At 41.1% G+C, this 27,835-nt stretch overlaps 2 protein-coding genes across 2 annotated transcripts in view; one reads left to right on the forward strand and one right to left on the reverse strand.

The window, feature by feature from the left end:
* C1D (C1D nuclear receptor corepressor) overlaps positions 1 to 27,835 on the forward strand; it is a 495,080-nt gene that overhangs the window by 133,580 nt on the left and 333,665 nt on the right. The window lies entirely within an intron of this gene.
* PLEK (pleckstrin) lies at positions 213 to 27,814 on the reverse strand. The gene is made up of 9 exons (XM_066378092.1): positions 27,698 to 27,814; positions 16,220 to 16,372; positions 15,789 to 15,970; positions 13,930 to 14,021; positions 10,625 to 10,809; positions 8,949 to 9,053; positions 4,123 to 4,206; positions 3,216 to 3,285; positions 213 to 1,887 (listed from the first exon to the last, which is right to left on the reverse strand). Exons 1-9 carry the CDS (start codon positions 27,737 to 27,739, stop codon positions 1,751 to 1,753), a joined length of 1,050 nt encoding a protein of 349 aa, XP_066234189.1. The 5' UTR covers positions 27,740 to 27,814; the 3' UTR covers positions 213 to 1,750.

The raw sequence follows: 27,835 nt of genomic DNA on the forward strand, positions 1-27,835 counted from the left end.
CTGTCTTAGCAGTTCTTGTGACTTCCTTATCTCAAGGACTCCTCAGCTCCTAGCCATCCTGGGAGTCTGACGACTTCTCTATCTCAAGGACTCTTCAGCTCCTAGCCATCCTGGGAGTCTGGGCTCATCTGTTTACTGGACTAGTTCCTTTGAAGTTATTTCTAAAGCCTATTAATGTATTTTATAACTTTTATTCGAATGTCACAAATGCAGAAAAACTATTGTGCGTGTTCTAAGAAAACAGGATACTACAGAATCAGGAAAAAAGAGTCTTTTATCTGTAGGCCATTGATAAAAGCTCCTGATGGTAGGAATAGCCTCATGGATATTGTGTGAAACTGGGAGAGGAAAGAGAGTTGATAACATCAGGAAGAATTTTCTACTCTCCTTTTCTCATTGGGGACTTAGAATTCAAAATCTGAAATTGGGAAATACAACTTCACACACGTTCCTGGTTTATTTTTCAGTTTAGGATTAAAATCACTAGTTAATGGACATGACAAAAAATAAAATTGGAAACAGGTACCCAATATGAATCTAGGTCAGATTACTCTGGTTGAAAATGGGTTCACGAGACTCCTCGGAGGCCAAGCAAGAGTGGCTACGGCTTATGCTTAAAGCTCAGGCACAACCTGAGGGTCATTAACTGGAGAACTAAAAACACTGAACAATGTTGATGGTCACCTCCACCAGCTCTGTCCAGACTCAGGTCCTTTCAGTGCTGTCTTTGTAATAACCCATCATCCAATCTGCCTGTGGTCCAGCCCCTGCACACTCTGGAGCTGGGGTTGGGGACACACACTAGCCAGGCAGCTGCCCAGGCCTTTCATCCATGGAGAGAACCCTTGGGGAACCCATATGACCACTTTATTATTATTATTGTTATTAATACTATTATTATTATTGGCAAACACTCCAATGAAATAATCTTAAAGATTTGGAATTCCCGACCCTAATTATAATAAAAGATAGAGAAATACTCCTGAATGGGATAAAGATAGAACCTTCTCAGGTCACAGCCTTCCGTGAGAGTGGAACTCGCCTGTTCTGAGTGGCCTCAAGGCATGGAAAAGACCTCGCCTACTCCTGGCTTCCTCGGGTCTTTTTCTCAGAAGACATAATAACTTTCTAGGCTATAGAAGGTGAAAGAAGGCTCCAACCTAAAAACCACCACTGCACTACTGGCTCTCAGGATGTTTCTAGGAACAGGGAGGAGGGAATGAAAAAGGTCTCCTTCATTTTGATACAGCATCTTGTGACCAAGAGCAAGGGAAGGAAGTAGAAAAGAACAGAAGAGGTTTGTGCCTAGTCCTCTTAGTGCCGATTGGAATGATTTTAAAGAGTTGTCTCAGGTTCTGAAGGCCAAGACTTAGCCACAGAGGGACACCAGCTGGACGAGGTGGGTACTGAAATTACAGGGCTTCAGAGTTTTAAGCGAGGGAGGACCTCAAGGGTCTCACTGCATTTTCCAGAAGAGGAACCTAGGGCCTGGAGAGACGAAGCAGTGCACCAACCCCACACAGCTTGTTATGTCTGCTTGGGGGACACGGAGAGCGGCAGAGAGACTTCAGTGGTGGGGGCAGGTGAACATCGCGTGGCATGTGGTTAGTTACATTTAGAACCCCCACAGATAAAAAGGTCCCACCCCAGCCCCTTTCTTGTTGATTTGTCACCAGAAGTGAACAGGTTCTGTACTGAGCTTATTCATGGGGTTCCCTCAAGAAGGTGACAAGGAACTGCAGGTATGGCCTCACTTCCCAGTCCGGGAGGCCACCTGGATGGCTTTGATCCACTCGGTGCGCTCCTTCGGGGTGGCCGCTTGCAAGAAATAATGAACTTCACTCGCCGTGATGATCTCAAAGAGGTTCTCTTCTTCACTCTTCTTGCCTAGTGAACGAGAAGGTGAATGTCAGTGCACGTGGGCACCAGAAAGGCCGTCTAATTCACCTTCCTTCTGCAAGGCCTGAAATTCCTATTTTTTTGAGTGTTCTAAGAAGCTCAAATATGTGGTTTTCAAACTTACCATCATTATATGATCATATATATTTATTGTATAACTAGACGAGGTATTTACATAAATGGGTACATAATACAATCATGTGTGTTTAAGAAATAAGTGAAACACTCAAGGAGAAACATTTTCTTTCATAGGTTACAAACTAAATTCCTCACTTTTGCATACCATCAGTGTTCAGTGAGTAACCTCTAATCATGTCTAATGAGTATTTCCTGTACTCATAATATAAACCAAGGGCTGACCCTACTATGCTTTTTAAATTTATAAATAAATAGCCAGGCTGACTGCCAGGCCCAGCAGGACAGCCTCAATTTGTTTTGATCAAGACTCTAAATTAGAGTCTCTGCTGAAAGACCGAAGGCAGTGAACTGGCAATACTGTGACAAGACTTAAAACATTCACCTCAAATCAAAAAGCAAGATGCTCCCTACCCCAAAACAAAAGCTAATTCTATGGGAAGAAGAGAGTGAGTAGGTCCAGGGGTAGTAAAAATAATCTAGACTTTTGCAATTGTAGTTTTTCCTATCAGTGTCTATAACATCATAAACCCAAAATGACAAGGCAAAACCAGGGTTTGGAATCACCTCTTCACTGTGATACCATCCCTTCTTGCACCTGAGACATCAACCTATGCCAACACTATGACTTGTGCTATTTCATTTACAAGTCATAGACTTGTGATCTGAGACCCAGAGGTCATCTGGTACAACCCCTCATTCTCAGAGGAGGGGCAAAGCCCAGATTAGTTAGTGATTCACCCAAAGCCATGCCACTAACCAACTAGCACAGACCTAACTATAACCCAGGTACATCCTCTACTCACTAAAACAGTGTTCCTTTTGTTGAGGAAGATTTCCTGGTCTGTGAAAGGCTCTCACTAAGGAATGTCATGGCTCAGTTACAAGCTCAGAAGGTAGCAAGTTTCTCCATTTAAGCCAATTCTGATATGAAGGATTTCTCTCAGCACTGTTCAAAAATTTACTCAAGGCATCCACAAAAATCTCTCCAACTCCCCAAGGCCCAGAAAGCAAGGGAAGCAACTGGGAAAAGATACCTCTTGGTTTCTCCCAGGTTTTCAGACAATAATTCAGTCATGCTTATGCCTGATTAACTGAATGATCGCTGTTGGGTCAGGGTGCCCATGTGTGGGAAGGGAACCTAAGCAGACACACCTTCCCAAAGACAAATCCCTTCTTACCATCTGGGTAGCTCTCCACTGAAGTCACCACACAGCCTCTCAAATGAATTGCTCCCAAGGGATCTTCCCCCTAGAGGAGAGATGAAGCCTTCATTATGTTTCCAAAATACAATGTATGGATATACCTTATTCTGTTGCTGCAGAAGCTGCATAGACTCACTGGTACAGATGACGGTCCCCAAAATAGATAAGAACAGAACAAGATTAAAAAAAAAAACTTTCCAGATCCTCCACCTCTGACGTCACCTGGGGAGGCAGGATGAGGAAACACAAGTCTCCTATCTGGAGGACAGTAGGAGCAGAGGGATACAGGGAAAGGGGGTGGAAAAGGCTGAATTATCATGTCTCAAAAGCAAAGAACTGTGTGTTTCCAGAGCTCTTTGGCCCCATGCAGCTAACCCTCACAAGAGGGAATCTAAGAGCCCTGCAGTGCTGAGGACCCAGCTAGATGGAGTGGTCTTTACACTTTAAAGTTGGCCCGTTTTATCAAGGAAAAGCCCCTTTCTGAATACTCAACGGTTGAAATGCCTCAATTTAAACAACGCTTTTATCCACAGTTGGCCTGGAAGAGAAATTATCACTTGTTTGCATATTAATCCAAGAACAAAGTGTTGAACTGGTTGAGTCTCTCTGAAAATATTAGATTGGGGCAAAGAAAGAAAATTACATTTAGTTGTCTATTAAAAGACAATTTAGTGGTATTTTTGTCCTTCTCTGAGCTTATGCTGGCCTCAAAGCCTAAGATTGCAAATCTTTGCAATAAGAAGAGGTAGGGAAAGGTAGAGAAGGATGAAAGATAAAGAAGTGGGAGGGTGAAAGGAAAGGGGGCTATCAGCAGAGCAGAGAAAGGAATGGACAGATGCAGTGGGGGCTTCTAGTAGAATGGATGTATTGAGCACAGACTCACCCCAGCTGGGTCGTAGTAGTGCAGATAGGCAGGGTCTTCTCTCAGAATGAACTTCCTCACTTTCCAGTTTTTCCTCCTATGCCCCTACATCCAGGATCAACAGAAAAAAGAAATGATGCGTTCTTAGCATCACTCTGTACACATAAGTACCTACAAAATAAATTTTAGTTTAATTGAAAAAAAAATGATGAAATATTAATTCCAAGAGAACCAGGCCCTAACCCAGATCCTTGTCAGAGAGATAACATTGTGGCCCATGAATAATTGGAATTAAGATTGTCTTCCAATTTGGTATTATACAAGACCTTACTGTGTATGTATAATGCACTATGTTAAGTAATATTTAAGTAATGTGGGGCTGGCTAAAAAGAAGTTAAAGATATAGCTCTACTCTTCATATAGTTTATAGCCAGTGTGGAAAAATACAATAGTAGGCCCTGGCCAGTTGGCTCAGTGGATAGAGCATCAGCCAGTGTGTAGACGTTCCAGGTTCAATTCCTGGTCAGGGCGTAGATAAGTGACCATCTGCTTCTTTTTCCCTCCCTTCTCCCCCCTTCTCTCTCTCTTTCCCTTTCACAGCCAGTGGCTCAATGGGTTTGAACGTGGCCTCAGGAGTGAAAATAGCTCGGTTGATTTGACATTGGCCCCAGACAAGAATTGCAGGGTAGATCCCAGCCAGAGAGCATGCATAGTCTGTCTTTCTATCTCCCCTCCTCTCACTTAAAAAAAAAATACAATAGCAAATGTCCAAGTCAAATAATTGGTACAGATAATGGATTTTAAAAATATTAAATGAGACATGTAATTCTGGTTTGGAATGTAAAAAAAAAGTCTTATGCTTATCATGGGTGAGAAGGAGGTAGGTGAGAAGACCATTGATAACAAAAAAAGCAGTGAGACTGCACAAGGCACGTATAGATGTTAATGAATAAGAGCTGTCTGACTAGAAGGCAGGGGTCATGAGAAACATCAAGGCAAGGTTGGAAAAGTATAAAATAAAAGGTGGGGTTGTCGCTGAGTTGGAAGTGAAAAGATTGTAATCACATTTTAGGAAGATTAATGTGGTGACAACATACAGAATGGACCAGTTGCTAAATTAAAGATAATTTAGAGGCAAGATAATAAGGTAAAAAGGAGGTCATTAGGAAATGATTGAACAATTCAGGCATAAAATAATCAGGGACTAACATCAGCAAAGGAAATGGGAAGGAATGCCAGTCATAATGAGAAAGAAGAATAGGACTTGGCCTTTTCCAGTAGAATTAAACACTGACACTGCTGAGACTGTGGGTTTTAAGGGCAGAATGTGGGTATTGTTTGTCTCTGGTCCTCCAATGCCTAGCACTCTGCCTAGCATACAGTAGCTGCTTCATATATATTTGTAACTGCCTTGAATTATCCAGTTATTTCAATTAGCTTAATGCACTTCTAAATAAATCTGTTTGTATGATTTCCCACAGAAATTCAAATGACTTAAATAACTCAGAAGCCAAACACATATTAGATTAAAAGATATGTAGTTTCTATCTTCCCAATGCAAAGAATATGGTTCTTTAACACACTACATGTTGACAGGCACATAAATGAATTTTCCAATATTTTCCATTGTGCTTGTACAGAAAGCAATGAAACATTTATAATTTTAGTAGATGGTGCCTCCTTTATAATTTTATGTCTGAGCAGTTTAAAGAGAGCTTTCACGAATGCATCTAAGTTATCTGGCCAATCACTTGGTCCAGAAGTTCATCTCAAAAGAGTCTTTTACTTGCCTGAAGGTTGAAGCCAAAATCCCTGAGGAGTCATATGGGAGACTACAGAATATTTTTATCTATTACACATCCAGAATGGCTTTTGCAAAGCATCAAATTCTAAAATTCTTTTTATTAATTTCTGTACTTTGCATTAACTGATGCTGCCTATAAAATGTGGACACTGAAGTTTCTGCCCACACTGTTTCATCTTCACCTGCACTGCACACAGGCATGTCCTCCTATTAAATAACTGGGTCAATACCAAGTTCTCATGAGTCAATGGAGGAGGAAGGTCACAGGAAGATGTGAAATCAGCCAATCCTAGCCAACTACCATCTTTGCTTTAAGCCCTTATTAGCATCCCAGTGTGACATATTGAAGAGTTTGATCTTAGTAGGTGGGTGTCTGGATGGCCATCTTTCATCTAATGAGTATTTCCTGAGAGATTTTAAGGAATGCATGCATGCTTGGGGCTTCTAAGAATTGTCAAAGTCATCTACTTATATTTGATTTAATTCACTCTACAAATGTTTATTGCCCATTATAGACCAAGAAAGGTGCTGAACTCTGCAGCAGATTTGAGAAAAACACATATAACACATAGTCCTTTCTCATCAAAGAATCTACATTGAGAAACCAGACATTTTATGTGTTGTCATACAGAATAAGTAGTATTAACAAGGAGTATATTGAATATAATACAATCTCATTCGTCCTCAAATTTATTCTATTCCCCCAGATAGAATTATTTCTTCTGGGATGCAAAAGGTAGGGAGAAAAAGATGGGGAGGGCTGGGACCTGTCCTCCAGCTGGACACAGCTACTTCATCATTTAAGGTGTGGAGCGTAGGCATCCTTGCTCATGATAAGCATTCTGTGAAGGTTAACCTTGGCTAACTCCCAGCAGCAGACACACAGTAGTTTAGTTTTTGTGGCACTGAAAGAGGACACTTTATAATTCCCTCAGATGACTCTGATCTGAACTCTGATAGTTCAGGCTAAGAGATTGGAAACATTAAAAGGAGCTGTCAATTCAAACAGAAGAGATTTTTGTTCCTTTCTCTACACCCCCCCCCCCATGAATATTAGAACAAACTTCCTGAATGCACAAAGATTGCTCTTTTCTTCATGTGTAAAGGAAGTTTATAAGGATGACTTTTTAAATAGTGGTATTTTTATAAGGATGACTGTTTAAATAGTAGTATTTTAATAATAGGATAAATTAGCTTTTAAGAAAAAGACCACTGGCTCTGTGGCTCTCAGCCTTGACCACAAACTGATGGGGAGCTATAAAATCCAGAGACCGATTTCATTGGCCAGGTGTGTAATTTTAACAGGTCCCTGGAGGGTTCAAATGTGCACCAACTGGCTAAATTGTAACCATCAAAGGCCAAGTAAAGGAAGGTGGAGGGAAACAGGGAAGGCAGCCTACTTCTAGTTCCCGCTGTCTTCAACACACACTCAGTCACCCATTACCCTCAGCCAATTTTTGACCATCCAGGGTCTCCACTGAGGTGCTTTGCCCAACATAACTCCAGTCCAGCTCGGAGTTTGTTCACCCCCTTTTCAACCTTCATGTTCCGTTTCCTCAAGGCTCCTCTCTAAACAAGAGTTTGTCGGGTCAATTAATTCAAGAAAAGTCATTAATGGCTGAGAACAAAATAGAATTACAGATGGAATCAACAGCCTAAGAAAATAATGAAATTCCCTCCCAAGTTACTCTTGTCTTACCGGCCACCTCCCAACACCTACAATCAAAGAACCAGGAACATAGGAATGTTTGGCAGAACTAAAGAGGAAGCCAGAGCTGGGCAAATTCTGTCCATCTTCCCTGTATAAGGCTAGCCTTGCTCCTATGATTTTCCCTTAATCTAGTCTCTGATCACCCTGTTGTAAATTATTAGAATAGTCTGTGAATTCTTTCTAGATCTTTGCTGTACTATTTCTTAAGACCTTGATGTTAAGTTTACCATACTAATGCCCACCCACCTAGTGAAACTCAAAATCTATATCTATATTTAATCTTAACTGGTCCAAATTCCTTCTTTTTAAATGTAAAGATATGCTCAACCTTGATTCTCCCGTCTTCATCCTAAAAGTTCAGTCTCATTATGAGGTAAGTCAAATCTCTCAGTCCCTTGCGGCCTATGGACACAAAAATCTCTAGTACACAAAAATCTCCTTACAGCAACTAGATTCTCCCCATTATATACTAAGCAGTCACTTTAAGACAGCTCACAGCACAACCAGAAAGGCAAAACCCTGGCTTCATAAAGCAGCTTCTGCTTCTGTGACACCATGTGTGGGTACCAGTTTATTTCATCTTGACTATTCCCATGTCTTCCTATTGCTTCTGCCTCTACCACGTGCTGGGCCTGACTTTCTCACTCAGTACTGGTACTCTTGGTATCTCATGCCTTGGCCCCTGGTACCTAATTACAGCTTTTCAGATGGCTCCAGCACTTACCTCCCAGACTAACAGTAGCCTAAACCTGTGGACACTTGGTAACTGCATTTGACTTCCCCTAGGACTGTGTCCATGCCCTCCAACTGGATTTGACTTTTGCTGCTGTTTTTGCAGAGTTGGCCTCAGGCATGCCCTGGGTTTGTTCTCACTATGTCCCATCTGCAGGCTAGAATGGCACTTTCTGGCTCTCAGTGATATACGATGTTCTTTTCTGGGGGTGGCTTCTTTCGGTTTTCTGGTTACTTTGTAGGGAGGAGGGATAAGTATGTGGAGGTGCTTTTATTATGTCCTTTAGATGGCATCTCTTAGTCAGTTGATTTACTCCAACTAATTTAAAGGTTAATATTTTTCTTGAAATCTCTCTTTTCCCCATTGATATTGATAAAAGAGGAGTTTCTTTTCTCCAAGGTGCACCTTCTGCCCTGCCTGCCTCAGTCCTCCCGACCTATCCCACTTTGCTCATCTACTTAGTCATTTGTCTATCTTTGACCCCATGGGTTTCATTTACTTGCTGTCTATCAGCCCAGTGAAATATCATTTGGTGGTTTAGAAATATAAAGGACCCAGTAAGAGGGAAAGGCTAGAAGGGAATAGTAGTGGCCACTCACCTGCTTCAGTAAACATCCCTGCTTGATAATGATCCCTCTGAATTCTTCTTTCAGAATTACATCATCATCACTGGAATTCTCTTCACAGAAGAACCCACTGTCAGGCTATTGGGTAATGAAATAGCAAGTTTATTTTACCAATCTGAGGTGTATTGCTACTTGTACCATCTTCACCTGCCCACCTTCCCGTTTCCAGCCACTGGGGTAGCTCCTTCTTCTCCCGGCTGATGCATATCCCAGCTTGAACTTTAAAGGCTGTCATTCCCCTGCCCCTTCATCTTGTTTCTAGGTGCTCTTCCTCTCTAGTTTCCACTCACTTGATCTTGTTGAAAATCCTTCCATTTTTCTCGGGTTTCCAAGCTATACAAGGTGAGGCACAAGTAGGTTTACAGTTATGAGTACGTGCAGCACAGAGTTTTGTGCTTTTTTTTTTCATTGAATTTATTAGGGTGACATTGGCTAATGAAATTTATAGGTTTCAAGTGTACAGTTCTGTAATACATCATCTGTATATTGTTCTGTGTGTTCATCAGCATTTATTCTGGTATTATTATTTATTATTTTCCATATGAACTACTGTAAACCTACTTTTGCCACAAACATTTTAAGCCTAACTCAGCACATTTCTTCCTTCAGCAGAGCCTTCCTTTTCCTGGGTCTTGTGGCCACATCCTTGAGAGTAGAGCTGGCTAATTCAAAAGACAATGCACGGCAAGATCTCCATTCTGATCTCTGCCACTCCCCGCCCCCCCTACATTGAGAAGACCAAGAGCAGGTGCCCAGGCTCCTCCTCTGAGTTCAGCAGGGACTGGGGACTTGTTCAGCTATAAGCAAACGATGAATCATACAGAGGAAGAGGAGCCACTGTGGTGGATAAGTTTAGAATCTCACATTTAAATGGCTATAAACAACCAACTTAGAAGTCTGAAAGATATATATACCGACAGTGGAACTTCCCCTAAAGTGAAATAAAACTTTCGCTGGGAAATTCACAATATTTTTATAAAAGGCTCTTAAGTAACTTCCTAATTTTGTGCTCTGTCCCCAAATAGAAACAACACTGCCAAAGTCCCCCTAGAAATCCACTGTTGCGATTTCCTCACATGACCCAAGATCAGATTCATATTGTGTAATATAATGTTTCCCAGTCTGTTGTAAGCACACTATGGGATGTACACAAGACAACTGGGGGAGGGAACATGGATATACACATTTTGTATTAAGTCATATATATTAATGTATATTTGGAAAAATACAATTAGCGTATTGTGATTTTATGGCTCTCCCTTTAAAAAGGAAGCTCTGTAAAGGCTGCAAATTTTTTTTTTAACTGCTATATCTTCTTTGTTTAGGAGAGTGCCCAGCATGTACTAGGGCCCAATCAGTTTTTATAAATGAATTAGTGCTTAGAATAAGAATAGATATAATAAAGTGTTAAAAGTCCTTTTGAAGAGAACTATGCAAGCAAACAATGTTTTCTTTTAAACTGACTCACTTAGATGTGCAGGCATTGAGTTGGGGGACAGCTGTCAAGTCAAGAACTGCCAGCCACTCTCGGTAGAGGACTGGGCCTTTCTTTCACATATGTGATGTGGATATGAACTGAAATCAGCCTAGAATCTTCCTGGAGTGGTCTCCATTACAAGAAGAGTAGATAGGTAGCTTTTCCCACTTACAAAGTAGTAGAAGGCATCAGCGTTGTCCAGGAAAGGGTTTTCAGCAACTCCGTCCGCTGCGTTCTTGGACAGGTCTCCAGCAGGCTGCAGGTACCCTTCGTTGAGCAGGGAAGAGGCGATCATGAGGCCTTCCTGGCGATTCCGAACACGCTGATTGGAAACCAGCCAGTCAATGACACAGTTACCTGGATGGGACCATCAGAAGGAAGATTAACTCTCCTAATCAAAGAATGAACCACTGACAGTCACCTCCGGAAAGCTCCAGAGCACTATGTGTCTGACTTGTCTCATCTTCTTTGTTATTCCAAGAAGACTTCAGTGGGATAAATACCTGGAACTAAAAAAAACTGTGTAAAGGTTTTTCTCTCTTAAATCTGCATGTTCTTTAAGAAGCCATGCATTATCAAAGAAATAGTTTTTACTAACCCACTCGCTCATTCCATTAACAAACATTTATTGAACATCTAGTAGTTGCTAAGTACTGTGAAGGGCTTTGGTTAGACCCACTCAGGGAATCTAGGAGGGAGAGATGGGTGATAAGTAATTATTGTGACAACTACTGTTCTATGCGTCAACACAGTGGAGCCACTGGACCAAATCTGCAGGAAGATTTGGAAGGAGTGGGTGGGGGAAAGGGAAAAACTTGTTAGAGGAAGTGACACTGGGCCCAGGCTTTGAAACGAGTAGATATTTGCCAAGCACATGAGGCGGGGCGGAGAGAAGCCGGCACTGGGCTGAGGGAGCAGCAGGGTAAACAGACTCACACAGGCATGAAGCAGCTTCACTGTGGGGGACAAAGGAAGGAGTTGATGGAGAAAAGGAAAAGGAGACACTAGAGAGGAGGAAGGCAGAGCATGAGGGAGGGCTTTGATGGTACATCAAGTAATTTAGCAAGGAGGAGCCATTGCAAGTTTTTAAGCAGGAAATAACATAGCCAGATGTGTATGTCTTAAATTAAAATTAGATGATAACACTTGCACTGAAGGTCACACCTTTTTTGTAGGGTCTAGCAGGGATCTCTTGAGAAGTCATTTGATCAACCTTCTGCTTTCAAGAAGTATTACAAAGAGCTTAAAATAAAATAGATCCATCAATTGGATTATTAGTAGGCTATAGCAAAGCTTTGTATTAAAAATGACATATTCCTTACAAACATAGTCAACGGGGGGGGGGGGGGGGGGCAACATAACAAGCAGCAAGTCCTAGTAGTAAGATATGCTCTCCTTAAATCAGGAGTGAGAGTGGTTGGTTAGTGAGCCTTCCATGAATTTTATATAAGAAGGGCTTTTGCCTACTTTTCTTTCATTAGAAGGATAAACTAATTAATTCTGCATTTTTACTTTTAATCCTTACAGAGACCCTATAAAAGAGGTAAGACAATAATTACAGACTGCATTTTAAGAATAAGAAAATTAAGCCTCAGAGAGGTTAAGTGACCTTAGGCCTGAGTTACTCCTGTAATGACACCGTACCAGGTCAAGTCGGCATACACAGAAGCTTGAAAGACAAGTTCAGTCTACTCTTCCTGTCACTTGACATTCAAGGTCCTCCATCACATGTTAGCAGTGCCTGGGTCCCAGTCTCTGCTTTAGACCTATGTCTCAGCTTAAAACACCTGACTCCTACAGAAATGCCTAACCTCACATGAATTTCTGGAACCCACTCTGACCTCCAGTGCGGAGGACTTAAGAAGTTCTAGCCCAATATTCTGGGACTCAATACATGTTACACAGGATATAATTCTGGCCTGGACCTTGTGCTTAGAACTACATTGCGAACCCCATCCTTGACCCTGCCTTGTTCCTTTTGTCTTAGGCTCTGTCTTAGTGACCTCAGTCCTAGAGTTTGGGCCCTGCTTTTGTCAGTTTCCCTTACCACTGTCCAGGCTTGGTGTCTTGATCCCAAATCTCAGCCCAGCCTTTTCTGATGTTAATGGACTACTGCCTTTACTCCCTGAAACTGAATTCTCATGTGAAATTACCCTGTTACCCCATATTACACCCTCTAACTCTCTACCTTCCTGACCTTGACCTAGACCCCTGGTCAGCAAACTGCGGCTCATGAGCCACATGTGGGTCTTTGGCCCCTTGAGCGTGGCTCTTCCACAAAATACCATGTGCGGGTGCTATCTCAATAAGGAATGTACCTACCTATATAGTTTAAGGTTAAAAATTTGGCTCTCAAAAGAAATTTCAATTGTAGTACTGTTGATATTTGGCTCTGTTGACTAGTGAGTTTGCCGACCACTGACCTAGACCATTTTCATGCATTTTCTGTTGACTGGATTCCATATCTGTTGTCTCTTCTCAGAGCTTTCCTCCCTTGACCTCTTCACCATAAGTGAGCCAGGCCTGTCATCAGACAAACTTAGGCCTAAACTGTATGCCTCTTTCTGCCCCCAATGAACCATCAGCCTTCCCAGGGCAGTCATTTTCTTTTCCTGGATGTGTGTTCTTCATATTCCTGCTCTGTATCTTTGAACTCACCATCTTGTGCTCAGTCATCTCATCAGAATTTCTTGCCACAAATACTTAATGAAATTCTACCTGTCTTTCAAGGGCAAACTTAGGCACCATCTTCTATTCATCCCAACAACCCTAAGCTCTTTTTTTCCCTGAACTTCCAGAATCAGTTGTCTTTGCAGGCTTGTGACCTCATGAGTGCAAACCACACTGAGAGCTTGCACACTATAGTACTTAGTGTGTGCCAGCCACTGTTTCAAGCACATTACCACAAGTCCATAAAGTAGATGTTTATCCCTATTGTATAAACAAAGAAAGTAAAGTACAGGGAGGCTAAATTCTTGGCCTGAGTTTTATAGCAAGTAAGTTGTAGAGCCAGGATTTGAACCAAGATAGTCTGGCTCCAAAGAACAGGTTCCTAACCACTGCACCATCTACCTAAATGCATAACACTTAATGCTTACCCTGTGCAGCCTCAAACATACCTATACTGTTACTTAAATCTTACAATATATAAATGTACCATATATGTATTGATTCCTGTTTATCATTTTATTCAACTCTGTGTTTATTTTAACATAATGCCATTTATTGGGAGAAAAAAAATTACCTTTTGATTAATATAGCTGGAATTCCAAAACTGTATCTTGGACAACAAAGTTCTTTTCTACCCCTCTTTCTGTTTCCACACTGGGGGAGTTCAATTCTCATGCTCAACAGTCTTTGTCCTACGATCCTGTCTACCCAGCATGCTCCACACCCTCCACCCACACACAGAAGGCTGAGAAAGAACTCCAGATTGCCTTTCCCGCTGTCTCATTTTAGACATGCAAAGCCTGTTACCTGTGAAGCAGTGATTAAAAATCTTCTTGTCCTTCTCTAGGTTCAGTTCTTTTATTCCTTTTTCTGAGTCTTTCATGGACAAATACAGAGCGCTGCACAGAGATGGAAACAGATGGATGAGTGGGGAGAATTTCAGAATGGCAAATCCTCTCGGGGGGCCCAGCATGGGGCGGCTGGCCATGAGCATGAACTCCCCCCCTTCCCAGTGGCCCCTGGGCCTAATCTCTCCACTATATCAAAAGTAGTTAAAGGGAAGAGTTAATATTTGTATAGCTCTGCGGCCTGCCTAGAATTCAACAAAATGTACCACAAAGGTAATTCTTATATCTTAAATTCATTAAGCTCCTTGTTGATTTAACTTCAAATGTCTAAGATTAAAAGTTGCCCCCTGGTAGGTGGCAAAGATTAAAGGTTCCCAGGCCAATTTCCCATACACACTCTAGATCTTTAAGGTCTCTCAATGCTCGTGTCCCAGTTCATTCAGTGTCCTTCAAGAGACCATCTAGAGTAGACAATTGCTTTCAAGAAAGCAAATGTTTTAGCTAAGCTCATCTCCTATTCTACAAATGATGAGACAAGACGAAATAGTGAGAAGTTCTCATTTTTGTCCTTGAGGTAATAATGAACTAAAGATACCCTGACCAAAGAAACTGCAAGCAACTCGGCAGCAGGCCACTTCCATGTATCTCTGTGTTTCTCAACCACTGGTCTGCTGGAAATTTTGTGCCAGTCCCAGAAAGAGTTAACCACCTTGGTGTCATGTGAAGGTTATAGACCCAGTGATCTTAGTTGAATTCCCTTATACTCAGGGTTATGTCTGCCTTATTGTTCCCGGAAATAATTTTCTTATTTTCACAGGTCCCCAAGTATAAAAAGGTTGAAAACCACTGAGTATCATGTGGTTTCATGTAACATAAATATCATTCTGGCCATGGCCAGAAATGTGGTCACTTGAAGACCCCAGCCAGAAGCTGCAGCTAGACCAGGTGCCTCCTTTTGAGTCTTTACCAAAGCTTTGTTGTTGAGAGAAAACGCTCAGTCTCACCAAGCTCAATGTGCAAACATTAAAAACTCTTGTGTTAGAACCTGGCAGACCCTGGGTTAGGTTGCAGAAAAGGTTTTTCTTTGTCCCTTTCAGGGACGCCCCTCTTTGTATAAACCGAACCCCTGTTGAGTATTCTTAGCAGCCAACATGGAATTTTTTTGACTGTGCTCCTATTTCAGGTTATACTTGACATAAATGCAGAATTCTCAGGGAGCAAGGAAACTACCAGAAAAAAGGGCTCATGTGATAGGAGAAGAGGTGAAACATACAGGGAAGAAGGAAACTGTGAACCTCTAACAACCTTTAGACAACAATCATCATCTGCAATTCCAAGCCAGCCAACTTCTGAGGACATGAAACCAGGGCAGTGCACAAATGCTTTCTGCCCAGAATGGGCTTTCCTTGGCTAGTCCTTGCTGACAGTGTGAAAGTGGCACTTAAACTTGAAACCTTCCGTCTTGGATGCATAGCCCCTGCCTTTTCCTCCCTACCTAGAGATCCAGAAGCTTTCTTTCAGAACTAGGTTATTATGGCTATGTCACAAATACAGTAAGTTCTACCTCTCTGTCTCTCCCTGTCTCTCTGGCTCTCTTTCTCTCACTCTGCCAAGGTTATCCAAAATGAAGGAATGTATATACTCCATTAACTTCCTCTCCTTAGCTGCTAGGCCTCAGAGAAGATATGATCACTCCTTCAGATCCAGGTAAACATCTTAGTACACCGGAAGCCAGTATCGACCTGGAACAGGACCTGTCATGAGATTTCCTCAAAGGGGAAAGAGGAAAGGGGTGGAAGAAAGCAAACAGAAAATCACCCTAGGTCAATGGTTTCTGGCAGTCGAATAGATCTCCTGGTGGATTTCCTTGCAAACTTCTGGCCTCCTTCAATGCACTTAATGGCCTTCTTGATGTCCCGAACCCAGCCATCTTTCTCTTCCAGGAAGGCTGCCTGGAAGAAGTGGTCCTGCTGTTTTGTCGTAGTGATCTTAAACACAAACTAAAAATCAAAACACATTCCATTAGGAATAATTCTTTTCAAGGGGCTGAGTCTCCTTATGAAGCACAACAGTTGAGCCAACACTGTTTGGGAAGTACTTGGCCAAGAAAGATCCAAATATCCATAGTAGAGTGTGGGTGGGGGTGAAGGAGACTAGCTCCAGGGGAGCCATTCATACTGTAGTTTATGCACAGGCTCAAAGGTCAATGTCTGACAAACTATCCATTGTGACTAGTAATGTTAACTCACCATCCTTTTGAAGTCCTGACAACGGCTTGTCAGAGTGCTTCCTTTCAGGGGAATCATTCCTTTGGGGCTGTTGTCACTTTTCTTCTTATAGAATTCAATTCCATCTTCTAATAACACAACCCACATGGGCTTCCAGGTGTTGAACACACTCCCCTGTAATGACAACAAGAAGAACCGTGTAACAATGTTTTCTAAAACTCTTCTATAGATGGTGCAGGACTTGGTAAATAGCCTAGTATTGGCCACTGTAGACCCAGGTGACCCACATTTGTGTGACCAGGATGTTAGGACAGCAGCTTTCAAGGTAGAAGGGGACTGCCATTCTTCTGGAACTTAAAAGAAAAATTATTTTAAGATAAACTGTATGCACATCTATAATCATCCCATAAGCCTCTCAGCGTCATTACCAAGGGAATATGGTACGATCTCTAATCTTCCTGTTGTGCATTTCAGGCTGGCTTTCTGGGGTTGTGTTTTCTGCTCCCAACCCTGCCCATTGTGCTCAGTTCAACTCAGGGGTGGCAAATAGATTCTATCTCAAGTGCTAACTCAGATTGAGCACTAGCTGATGCCTGATGCTGAACTCACTGGAAAAGTGGCTTGATCCAATGCTGTGTTTACCACAGGTGTGGAGACCATAAATAGTGGCATGCTAACTGCAGTCACTTCCATCCTGAAGTCTAATCAGATCTTATCTGAATGTGAATGTCAAGAAGAATCTCAGATAGCAGCCTTGTATGCAAGATGGCCAAGTTGTGTGAAACCCTTGCAAAATGGTCTGTAATGCCAGAGTGCCACTGTCCCTGTCAATGAAGCTTTTAAGAAAATCCTTACTGAAAAAGTTTTCAGTTTGAATGAATGTCAATTGTCCCTGTAGCAATAAATTAGCCATTCTGACTAGATCAAGGAGTCTCTCTTTCTTATCTATATTTGACAGTGTTTTGGAAAAGGAAGAAAATAGGATTCTTTGCCTCTCATCATTAAACCCAGGAGGCCAGCCTGTCATGAGTACTACAAAATAGAATTATCATCTAGTTCCCAGCAGATCCTGTTGCTTATCTTAAAATACAAAGAGCCTTTATAAAAAGATCCAGTTGCCCAAAAGGAAGTCTATTTATGCAAAAAGGGTAAATACTTGTGGGATTATCATTTTGCTTGTCCAAGTGTTTCCTTTGTTTTAGTTATTTTTTTAAATTAAAACACACTTATCTCATTTCTGCACAGGCAAAATGACTTCCATACTGACACTAGACTATTTCCCTTTCTTTAAAAAATTGGCAAGTTTAGACACCATGCCAACACATGAAATGATTTCAGTTAAATGCCTTTTGGTGTTAGATCAATTTGAGAGAATTCATATCCAGAACATAAAGAGTCCCTGCAAGTCAATAAGAAAAATACAATCTTTTTTTGTTAATGGGCAAAGGTTGGAAGAGGCATTTCACTAAAGAGGTTATCCAAACAGCCTCTGAAAACGTGTTCAACATCATTTTTCATCAGGGAAATGCAGGTTAAAATCACAGTGAGATAATCCTGCACACCCATTAGAATATCTAAAATTTAAAAAGATTGAGAAGGACAAGACTTGGCAAGAATGGTAACTGGAACTCCCATGTACAGTGGGCGGGGGTGCAAAATGGCACGTCGAATTAGAAAACTGTGGAGAATGTCCCAATTCGTAGAAGATATATGTTGAATATTTAGGGGTGAAGTAGCATGAAGTCTGCAACTTATTTTCATAAAATGTGTGTGTATACTTGTGTAGAAGTATAGAGAAACGGAAAGATAAAACAAATGCGGCCATGGGCTAACAATTGATAAATCTAGGTAAAGAGTAATACAGGCAATCATACTATTTTTCTCACTTCTCTGTGGGTTTGAAATTTTTGAAAATAATTGGGGAAAATTAATAAATAAATGAATAACTCATGACACTACTATACATTAAAATTTGGGATATACTTTTAGGGAAACATAGAGATAAGTCTATTTAATAAAATAATTAAAATAACTGAAAATAATAAAAGCAATAGACACAGAGCTAAGAGTAAAAAGTTGAACTAAATGACTACTAAATGCCTTTCAAGTTATCTAAAGTTTTATGTCCTACCTCAGCCTATCAAAGATTAATGACTGCCACAGTCACTCAGGGCTTTTGACCTTGGAGTTGGGATAAACTGGGAGAGGTCAGCCAGTGCTTCATTCTTTCTGTGGACAATTAAAGTCAAGCTGCTCCTAATTCAAACGTAGCCTTAGGGGTCTGTCAGCTCTCTCAGAGGAGGATGTCATTTAGGATCCTGGGTCATTATGCACACTGAGAAGGCTGAGCCTCCCTTAAAACAAGAAAAGTGAGACCAGCCTGAGAAAGTGGAAACTTTTCTCACGGGCTTGGTAGCGGTTGGTTAGGTTAGGATGGAGGGATTATGGGTGATCTCTCTCCTCTCAGCCACTATTATAGCACTAGACTCTCACTGCATAGCCTGACAGCACCTCCTCTCCACTACCCCTATATTTACCCCTTCCAGTCTCTGATCCTCTTGGCACTCACCCAAGAGCAAAATGGGAAGTATGCCCCTGGCATGTCCGGGACACAGTACACCTGACCTGTAAATGTGGAACTGGAACCAGAAGCCACGTCCCTCAATGCCATTTCCCCTTCCACTTCCCCTCAGATGCCCTCTTTATTTTGGTTCTCAAGTACCTTGAGTGATTCTGGAATCTAAATCAATTTCAGCTATACATATAACCTCATAAAATTATAAGATTATACTTTTATATAATCATAAAATATAATATTTTAATAATAGACATAGAGCATTCTGGTTTTGCCCATTATAAACAAAAACCTAAACAATTACTTGTCATGATGGGTGGGTTTTATGAGTCAGATTTATCAGTGTTTCCCAGTGAATAACTGTTGCTCATCATGGGACTGGTATAAGTTAGTGCATAAGAGTCTGACATTACATAACACCAAAAGAAGAAATCTTAAAGGATGAGAAATTTGATTGTATAAAAGAATTGAACTACTGTACATTAGAAAAAAATCCCTGAAAAATAAAATCTGTGTATCTGTAATATATTATCATATAATTAAAGATTAATAACCTTAATATGTATTTTAAAACTCTTTAGAGTCAGTAAAAGATATATAAACACTCCCAGTTCTTAAATGGGCAAACAATATAAACAGGATATTCTCAAAAGAAAAAATACTCAGGCTCAATAAACATAAAAATATACTGCTTCAATAGTATTCAAAGAAACAAAAATTAAATAAGATAATTCTTTGATAAGATTTTTTTAAAACTTTATAAAATGTATTGGTGAAGATTTGAGGAAATGGGCATTAAAAATAAAGAGCTTTATGAGTCAGCAGTTTGATGTGGGCTGTGAAAAAAACCTAAAGTCGTTGCTATATAAAAGGTTAAGATCTAAAGTGAGACAAGTAATATTCTAATTTTAAATGGAGCATGACCAGTAGGTGACCACAGGCTCTAGAGTTGAGTGGCCCCGGCTCAAATCGCAGCTCTGCCACATTTTAACAGTGTGACCTTGAGCAAGTACTTCTACTTCATTTTCTACATCTGGCAAATCTGGACAAATGCTACTATTTATTTTTCAGAGTTATTGGGAGATGAAATAAAATAATCCATGTAAATTGCTTATCACAGTAATTAGAACAGTGTCAACACTCAATAAATACTATTTCCTGTAATGCTGTGCTTATCAAGTGCACCTGAAAAAAATGAACTTGAGCTCAGGAAACCTCAAAGCTGCACATAAACCAGAGCCTGTTCAAGAGAGAGTCACGAGATGGCATCTCTTTTAGAAAACTGTTGAAGAAACTGGCTAAGTTTCAGCCCAAAAAGGAACAGGCAGAGCAGAGGAGGACCATCTTCAAAGGTGTCAAACATTGTCCTAGAATGTGGAGGTTTCAGAAAAAAGTAGTTTGCTGCATAATTTGAGAGAAAGTTCAATTAGTTAGTTTCCTGACACAAGAGGCTTTCAAGCATGCTTGTTAACGAAATAGCAAAAGAAATGCAGGTGTAAGATGGGAAGTTCAGTTAAAGTTATTTTAATATTTAATATTCCTTTCAACTCTCAGATTCTACACATCATCTATTCCAAAAAAACCATTGTCCCTACTACCCCTATGGATATCTTCAACTTCAAGATATCCCTGCCAACCTTTGGGTCTCACCTATAAGCCAAATACAAATGAATTTTTAAAAACATATTTAACATGATCATATAAAAAGAAATACCCCATTGGAAAAAATTTTAATACATTAAAAGTTACTATAATATGGCCTGATCAGGTGGTGGCACAGCAGATAGATCATCAGTCTGGGATGTAGAGGACCCAAGTTTGAAACCCTGATGTCACTGGCTTGAGTGCTGGCTCATCCAGCTTGAGCGAAGGCTCACCAGTTTGAGCGTGGGGTTGCTAGCTTGAGCATGGGATCATAGATATGACCCAATGGTTGCTGGCTTTATGCCCAGGGTTGCTGACTTGAAGCCCAAGGTCGCTGGCTTGAGCAAGGGGTAACACACTCGGCTGGAGTCAAGGCACATATGAGAAAGCAAACAAAGAACTAATGCTTATATATAATATGGACCCCTGATTCTTTGGTTTCTATGATGTAGACAAGTTTTTTTTTTCTTTGAGACTTGTTCATTCAACAAATGATGTTAGAACAGCTCTTGTGCTTCAGACACTGGCCTGAATGTTGGAGGTGTAAAAATGAATAAGACACAGTCTCTACTCCTAAATGGTTCACCATCAAACCTGGGGAGCAAGTGACCTTGATTGATAACTCCAGTGCAATGTGAAGAATGCACAGACTGGGCATGCTGGCCTGTGCATCAACAGCTAGCTTCACTGAAAAAAGCTACGAGTCATGACTGAGGGTTGGGGCAACTTTATTTTGGTGTTTACAACCTCTCCTAAGTCACTTCTCATAAAGTAACGAAACCTCCTTTTGCTTCTCCTTTCCCTCAAACTTCTCTTTTTCATACAGTGACATATAGCTGGAATTCAAAGGAAAATTACATTATGGTCAAAGCTACATATTTAACAAAAACGAAAATGTGAGTTAATATGACCTATTCTCCCACACTCATGGGGCATGGTATTTTAAGTTGGTGATGCACTAAATTACATCCTTATTTCTGCTACATAGTAAATTGTATCTTCTGATTTTCCAAACTGTTCTATGAAATTACTTGTATAACCTGATAAATGGTTATTTTGTGCCTGTTTAAATACTTTGAAGGCAGGGAAACTAATCTATTCAGTAGTATATTTTTACATTAATAAAATCTTCCAGGTTGGACAGCCTCTCAATAAAATCATACTAGGGAAACAACAGAGAAATGGCACTGAGTGTTTAACGCCTGATTTCTGGCGTCTCAGGAATTTAGGTTCAAATCTCAACTTTGACTTTTCCAGACAGTGTGGTCATAGGCAAGTTACTTAATTTTTCCAAACATTAGTCTCCTCACCTGTAAAATAAAAATAATATTGTGCTACTTCTCACTGTTGTAAAGATTAAATGAAATAATATACTTATAGGGCTTAGCACCATGGCTGGCTTGTAGCACATGCTCAAAGTTGGTTACCAGATAGACAGATAAGATTACACAGTTTCATAGGCAATTCTGTGAAATTGGTCTGGCATAAGGTTCTCCAGGGTACCACCCACCACAACAGTGCTTTGAAAAAGAAAATCACTGCAATACAAGCCCAAGAGGACCACATGTAACGTGATTAGACACTGAGGGCCTCACTGTTGGGTTCCAGTTCAGCTCTGCCACTTAATATCCGTGTGATCTTAGGCAAACCTCTTTGCGTCTCTGTACCTGTTTTCTCAGCTGTCAAGTTAGGCTAACTGTTGTACCCACTTTGTAGGGTCGTTATAAGTAATAAGTGAACTAATATTAATACATTAAATGCTTAGATCTATCCCTGCTGCAAGGTAAGCACCACATCTGTTAGCTATTATGATGATGGGAATCAGTGGGTACAAATCATTGCAGATTATTTCATGGTAGTGCATCCAGAAGACAAGGTAGCTATATGAAACAAGTTCCGGGCCAACACCCCTGACTCCTGTTCTCTCTTTTACCGCAGGCTTTCCTCCTTTCACCACACTCTCAGCAGGCCCTTTTCTTTCCTGCCCAACCACTTGTCCTTGGGCACTCCAACTCCCAGCGTAGCAGGCCACCCAAATCCCTGAGCAACTCGACATCAGTCCCGCGGCATGAAGTGCCTGCTGGACCGGTTGTCAAACAGTCAACAATAGTTTGTGCTTCATAAACCTCTAGAATGAGGTTGGTTTTGGATGTGACTTGGTGGAATACAGGTTATTAACTGCATTACTGCTCCTCTCTCTTTTTTTAAGCTATGCTTATAAACATCTCTAAATCAATAGTACGTTTTCAAGGACCTCCGAAAGATATTTATGTTTATTGGCTGGAAGTAACTCCTAATCAGAGAGAAGGGGAGGTTGAGGTCATAAAACCCAATCTTGCCCTCAGTACAATCGTCCAGGCCACACTCTGACTCTGGTAAGCTCATCTGACTTCCCTTTTGCTGGTTTGGGTAAGCCTGCCTTTCAGAATGCTGCATGGAGTCAATGAGACAGTGGACTTTGCTGTTAGACAAGCCTGGGCTTGAAGCCCAGGCAGTCCTCTTACCAGTTGTTCGATAGTGGGTATGTCATTTATTCTCTCTGAGCCTCAGTTTTCTCATCTGTAAGATGGGGATAAGGACACTATTGTATAGGGTGGTTAGGAGTGAATATGATCATGCTCGTAGAGCAAATGGCTGCTATACGGTAGTGAAGGGAATGAAAGTTTTGCCACTCTGAAGCTACCTTTTTTGGGATATTGATTTTGAACTGGTTATTGAGAAATAAAAGACTCAGAAAGAGACTCTGACCCTCCTCACTTCCTTGTCCAAGAGGTTCAAATAGAAAAACCTATTCCAACAAGGGAATCTTCGAATGTTGCCTTAACCTAATTTGAATTAAGTATGGTAAACAGAGGGCTTCAAGTAGGGGCTGTTAGCTTAGATGCCCTGGGTCCCATGGTGTCTGAGTTGCCTAGCAAGGATTTGCCTGCCATGGATGTGCTGCTCTTCCTCAACTAACAGTAAATCGCCCATTCTCTCTTCTGAAATATAAGACCCTGTCTTTGTCTTTGACCTCTTTTCTCCTTTGTCAAAAATGTCATATCTACATAATGTTGCCTTACTATCTTTGGAATTGTCATTCTTATGTGAATTTATCATGCACATCTATTAAAATTTTATTTTCTCCTGTTAATCTGTCTCTGTTAATTTAATTCTTAGCCCAGCTAAAACTTAAAATGTGGGAGAAAAAGTATTAATTATTTTTAGCCTCCATAGTAGCCTCTAAATGATTTTTTTTTAAGTTAAAAGTAGCAAGATTCGGGGGCAAGGAAATCTGGGTCTTATATAGAAGGGAAAAGTTGCAAGATGATAGAATTATGTATTTTACTTCTTCCCTTAGCCATCATCTATAGTTAAAGATCCTAGACAGGAAACAAAGGAGGAAATTTGAATTGTAAAATGTGGGCAGTAACTTTGCACTGAAGAAAACCAGAACTTTCTTTTCTTTTCTTTCTTTTTTAAGTGAGAAGCAGGGAGGCAGAAACAGAATCCCGCATGTGCCTCACCAGGACCCACCTGGCAAGCCCCCTACCAGGCAATGCTCTACCCATCTGGGCCGCTGTTCCATTGCTCGGCAACAGATATTTTAGTGCCTGAAGCAAAGCCATGGAGCCATCCTCAGTGCCTGGGACTAACTTTGCTTGAACCATTTGAGCCATGGCTGTGGGAGAAGAGGGGAGATAAGGAAGGTTGGAGAAGCAGATGGTCTCTTCCCCTATGTGCTCTAACTGGGAATTGAACCCAGGACTTCCACACACCAGGCCGATGCTCTACCACTGAGCCAACTGACCAGAGCCAAGACCCCAAGATTTCTGACTGGACAAAAATCACAAAATTTTTGCACCAGAGTTTTCTATTGTTGTATTTTTTCCACCCCAAATATCTTTATCTCCAATAAAATTATTTTGTAAAACATAAGGAGAAAGGTATTTTTTGTTACCACCCAGGTAATTAAAACTATGTAAGAAAAAAAGAACACGGAGGGAGATTCATACATTATTGCCTGTCACACTTTCCTTTTTTTTTTTTTTTTTCATTTTTCTGAAGCTGGAAACAGGGAGAGACAGGGAGAGACAGTCAGACAGACTCCCGCATGCGCCCGACCGGGAACCACCCGGCATGCCCACCATGGGGTGACGCTCTGCCCACCAGGGGGCGATGCTCTGCCCATCCTGGGCGTCGCCATGTTACGACCAGAGCCACTCTAGCGCCTGAGGCAGAGGCCACAGAGCCATCCCCAGCGCCCGGGCCATCTTTTGCTCCAATGGAGCCTCGGCTGCGGGAGGGGAAGAGAGAGACAGAGAGGAAAGCGTGGCGGAGGGGTGGAGAAGCAAATGGGTGCTTCTCCTGTGTGCCCTGGCCGGGAATCGAACCCGGGTCCTCCGCACGCTAGGGCCTGTCACACTTTAACAGCAGAAACTGTAGTCAGGGGACCTCACAGCCTTGCCAGAGGTAAATTATCTTGGTCCTTTCTTTCTCTTTTTTTTTTTTTTAATGTCTTTGTATATTTTATTTTTTATTTATTTTTTTAAAATTTTTTATTTATTCATTTTAGAGAGGAGAGGGAGAGCCAGAAAGAGAGAGAGAGAGAGAGGAGAGACAGAGAGAGAGAAGGGGGGAGGAGCTGGAAGCATCAACTCCCATATGTGCCTTGACCAGGCAAGCCCAGAGTTTCGAACCAGCGACCTCAGCATTTTCAGGTAGATGCTTTATCCACTGCGCCACCACAGGTCAGGCTGGTCCTTTCTTTGCTGTTAACTTGGCATCAAACCCAGGAGCCAGTCTATATTCCCATGAGAATCTAGAATAGCACTTCTAACTATTGAAGTGTATATCAACACTGATACCAATAATCATTGTCACTTAGGTAATACCTACTCTATGCTGGATTCCTGACACATGTATTTTGTGTGTGTGTGACAGAGACAGAGAGGAAAACAGAGACACAGAGAGGGACAGACAGACAGGAAGGGAGAGGGATGAGAAACATCAATTCTTCATTGCAGCTCTTTAGTTGTTCATTGATTGCTTTCTCATATGTGCCTTGACTGGGGGGAATGGGGGCTGCAGCAGAGCAAGTGACCCCTTGCTCAAGCCTTGAGCTCAAGCCAGCGACCACGGGGTCATGTTTATGATCCCATGCTCAAGCCAGCAACCCCACACTCAAGCTGATGAGCCCGCGCTCAAGCCGGCGACCTTGGATTTCAAACCTGGGTCCTCTGCGTCCCAGTCCAATGCTCTATCCACTGCGCCACATGTGTTTTTTAACCCACATATACAAGATATCTGAAAGAAACTTAACATCCAAAGAAGTGAAGGACCGCAGCATCTTCCTGGGAAATTTTGGCTTCAGAGACAATTCTGCAGCCAACAAAGGAAACATTTCTCTAAAATGCAACTTAGGTCATCTTAATACATAACAACAAAGAGTGTCCAAAGAAAAAGAATATCCCAGAGAAAAATGCAAAAATTACTGAAGAAATTAACTGTGAAAATATCAATATAAAATTTTACTGTTTTTCTTTTCAGTACATTTTCTAGATTGGCTTTTACAGGCCATGATCTGAAAAAGAATTTAAAACTATTTATTAATATAAGTCCATGTGCTTTAGAACCCTAACTCTGTCATGCCCATTTCCTCAGGGGGCAGCCTCACTTATTAGAGGCTCATTCTTCTATTTTTTTTTTGTAATTTATTAAGTTTAAAATATGAAAATACACACTTAATAACAGCAATTTTTATTACAAGATGTTTAAATTATTTTTAAACAAAATATTTTTGCTGAAAATGTTTCCATTTACCTGCTTTTCTCAGGATACTAACCCAAGCAATCAGGAAAGAAATACATCAACATTAAGTATTACGGGCACTCAAAAAAAAAAAAAAGAGTATTGGTGCACTATTGCAAAGAATCTACATACACCTTTGTGGACTTATGTGCACCTTTTCCAAAGGATGATTCACAATATGGCCAGCTAGAGAGACTATAACCTGAGGGCTCATTTATTCTCTCACATCTACTCATACCTCTCACTTCCATAAATACATCACAAATCCCAACTTAGTTAATCAAGAAAATCCTGGTGTACTGGATGGACAGAGCTCAGTGCCACAAGTCAGAAACTCAGGTCTCAAAAGAGTGGGTTTCTGGTTCCAACTCACACAGCCATGTGACCTGGGGAGTCACCCAGCTTCCGGGTCTCAATTTCCTCTTCTGTCAATGAGGGAATGAGGCCAGATGACCTAAGTCCCTTTCAGCTTTAAATGAAAAGAGAATCAGGCAGCAATGTGTGCAGTGTAACCTCCTAATAAGAAGAACATTTTAGTAGAAATGCTAGACCAATGAACAACCTGAAAGAGTTACAATAGGCTTTCATTCAATTAAAAAGCTGGGCATCTGAAGGAATGTACTGAATTCAGTTTATTTCTGACACGCTCAGCTCACTTGGATCAGTGCGAGAGTACATGTTTGTATAAGTGTTGCCCACAGGATGCCAATAAGCCCTGTGTGTGAACTCAACATCCTGCAGTTTCACAGTGACATGGAACACCCTTACCCTCAGAATAAAAACCAACATACCAACAAAGTTCACTTTTTTGATGAGATATCTGTGAGACTAAGCATTTTTTAGTGCACTTTTGTCTTTATTTTCCAATTTTTAAAAAGATGCACTACCTATCACCCTAATGGCATATTATTCACTAAGAATTGTGAATGAAGAGATTTGAGCCCAGTAAAAAAGATGAGTTTTTAATGCAACAATTCTAAGAAGAAAGCCCTAGATATAAGCTACAATTATAGCATTATTTTAACAACTCATCTTTAATCAATTTCTTCTCTCTCTCCTCAAAAAAGAAAAAAAATGTGGGCAATTGGAATTTAAATAACAAATGAATAGTCTCTTCATTATAACCTCTATAGTAGAAGAGTTTGAGTCTTTTATCATAACAGGCTTATGTGGTTCTTAAAAAGGATACATAAATTATGAGGAATTTTGCTTAGACCCTCAGCTTCCAGACCCTGTAGCCTGCAGTTCTCAGTCCCACAAGATCAAGATGTGCTGACATCTGAGCTGGATTAGTTCACTGTTAAGAACCAGAACAAAGTGGAGCCTGTACTACTTCTAACTGAGCATCCTACATGCTGCGATGTTTTCCTAGTCCAACCAACTGGATTCAGCATTAAACATTCTTAAAATGGATATATAGAGAGTGCAAGGCTGGACTCCAATCCTTCCCAACCCCATCTCCCTTGACACCCTTATAGGTGGCTGCTTACCCTTTTCACAAGGTAGCTCTCCCTGATCCGCTTTGGTTCCATGTAGGCTGAGAGCTCTGGGTCCACTCGCAAGCAAGTCTTCTCAGAAGCTCAGCCTCCTCTGAGAGCTGAGGCAGTTGTGGGCTGCTTTTCTATAGT

This window comes from Saccopteryx leptura, chromosome 3 (assembly GCF_036850995.1).
Source record: "Saccopteryx leptura isolate mSacLep1 chromosome 3, mSacLep1_pri_phased_curated, whole genome shotgun sequence".
In the NCBI taxonomy this organism is placed as follows: Eukaryota; Metazoa; Chordata; class Mammalia; order Chiroptera; family Emballonuridae; genus Saccopteryx; species Saccopteryx leptura.

Excerpts from the sequence above, each read along its gene's own strand:
- PLEK (XM_066378092.1), bottom strand. The coding sequence starts at position 27,739 with ATGGAACCAAAGCGGATCAGGGAGAGCTACCTTGTGAAAAGG. Across the intron at positions 9,054-10,624 it reads CTGATGCCTTCTACTACTTT|CCTGACAGTGGGTTCTTCTG; the intron begins GTAAGTGGGAAA and ends ATTACCCAATAG. Across the intron at positions 4,207-8,948 it reads AGGGATGTTTACTGAAGCAG|GGGCATAGGAGGAAAAACTG; the intron begins GTGAGTGGCCAC and ends TCCTGGATGTAG.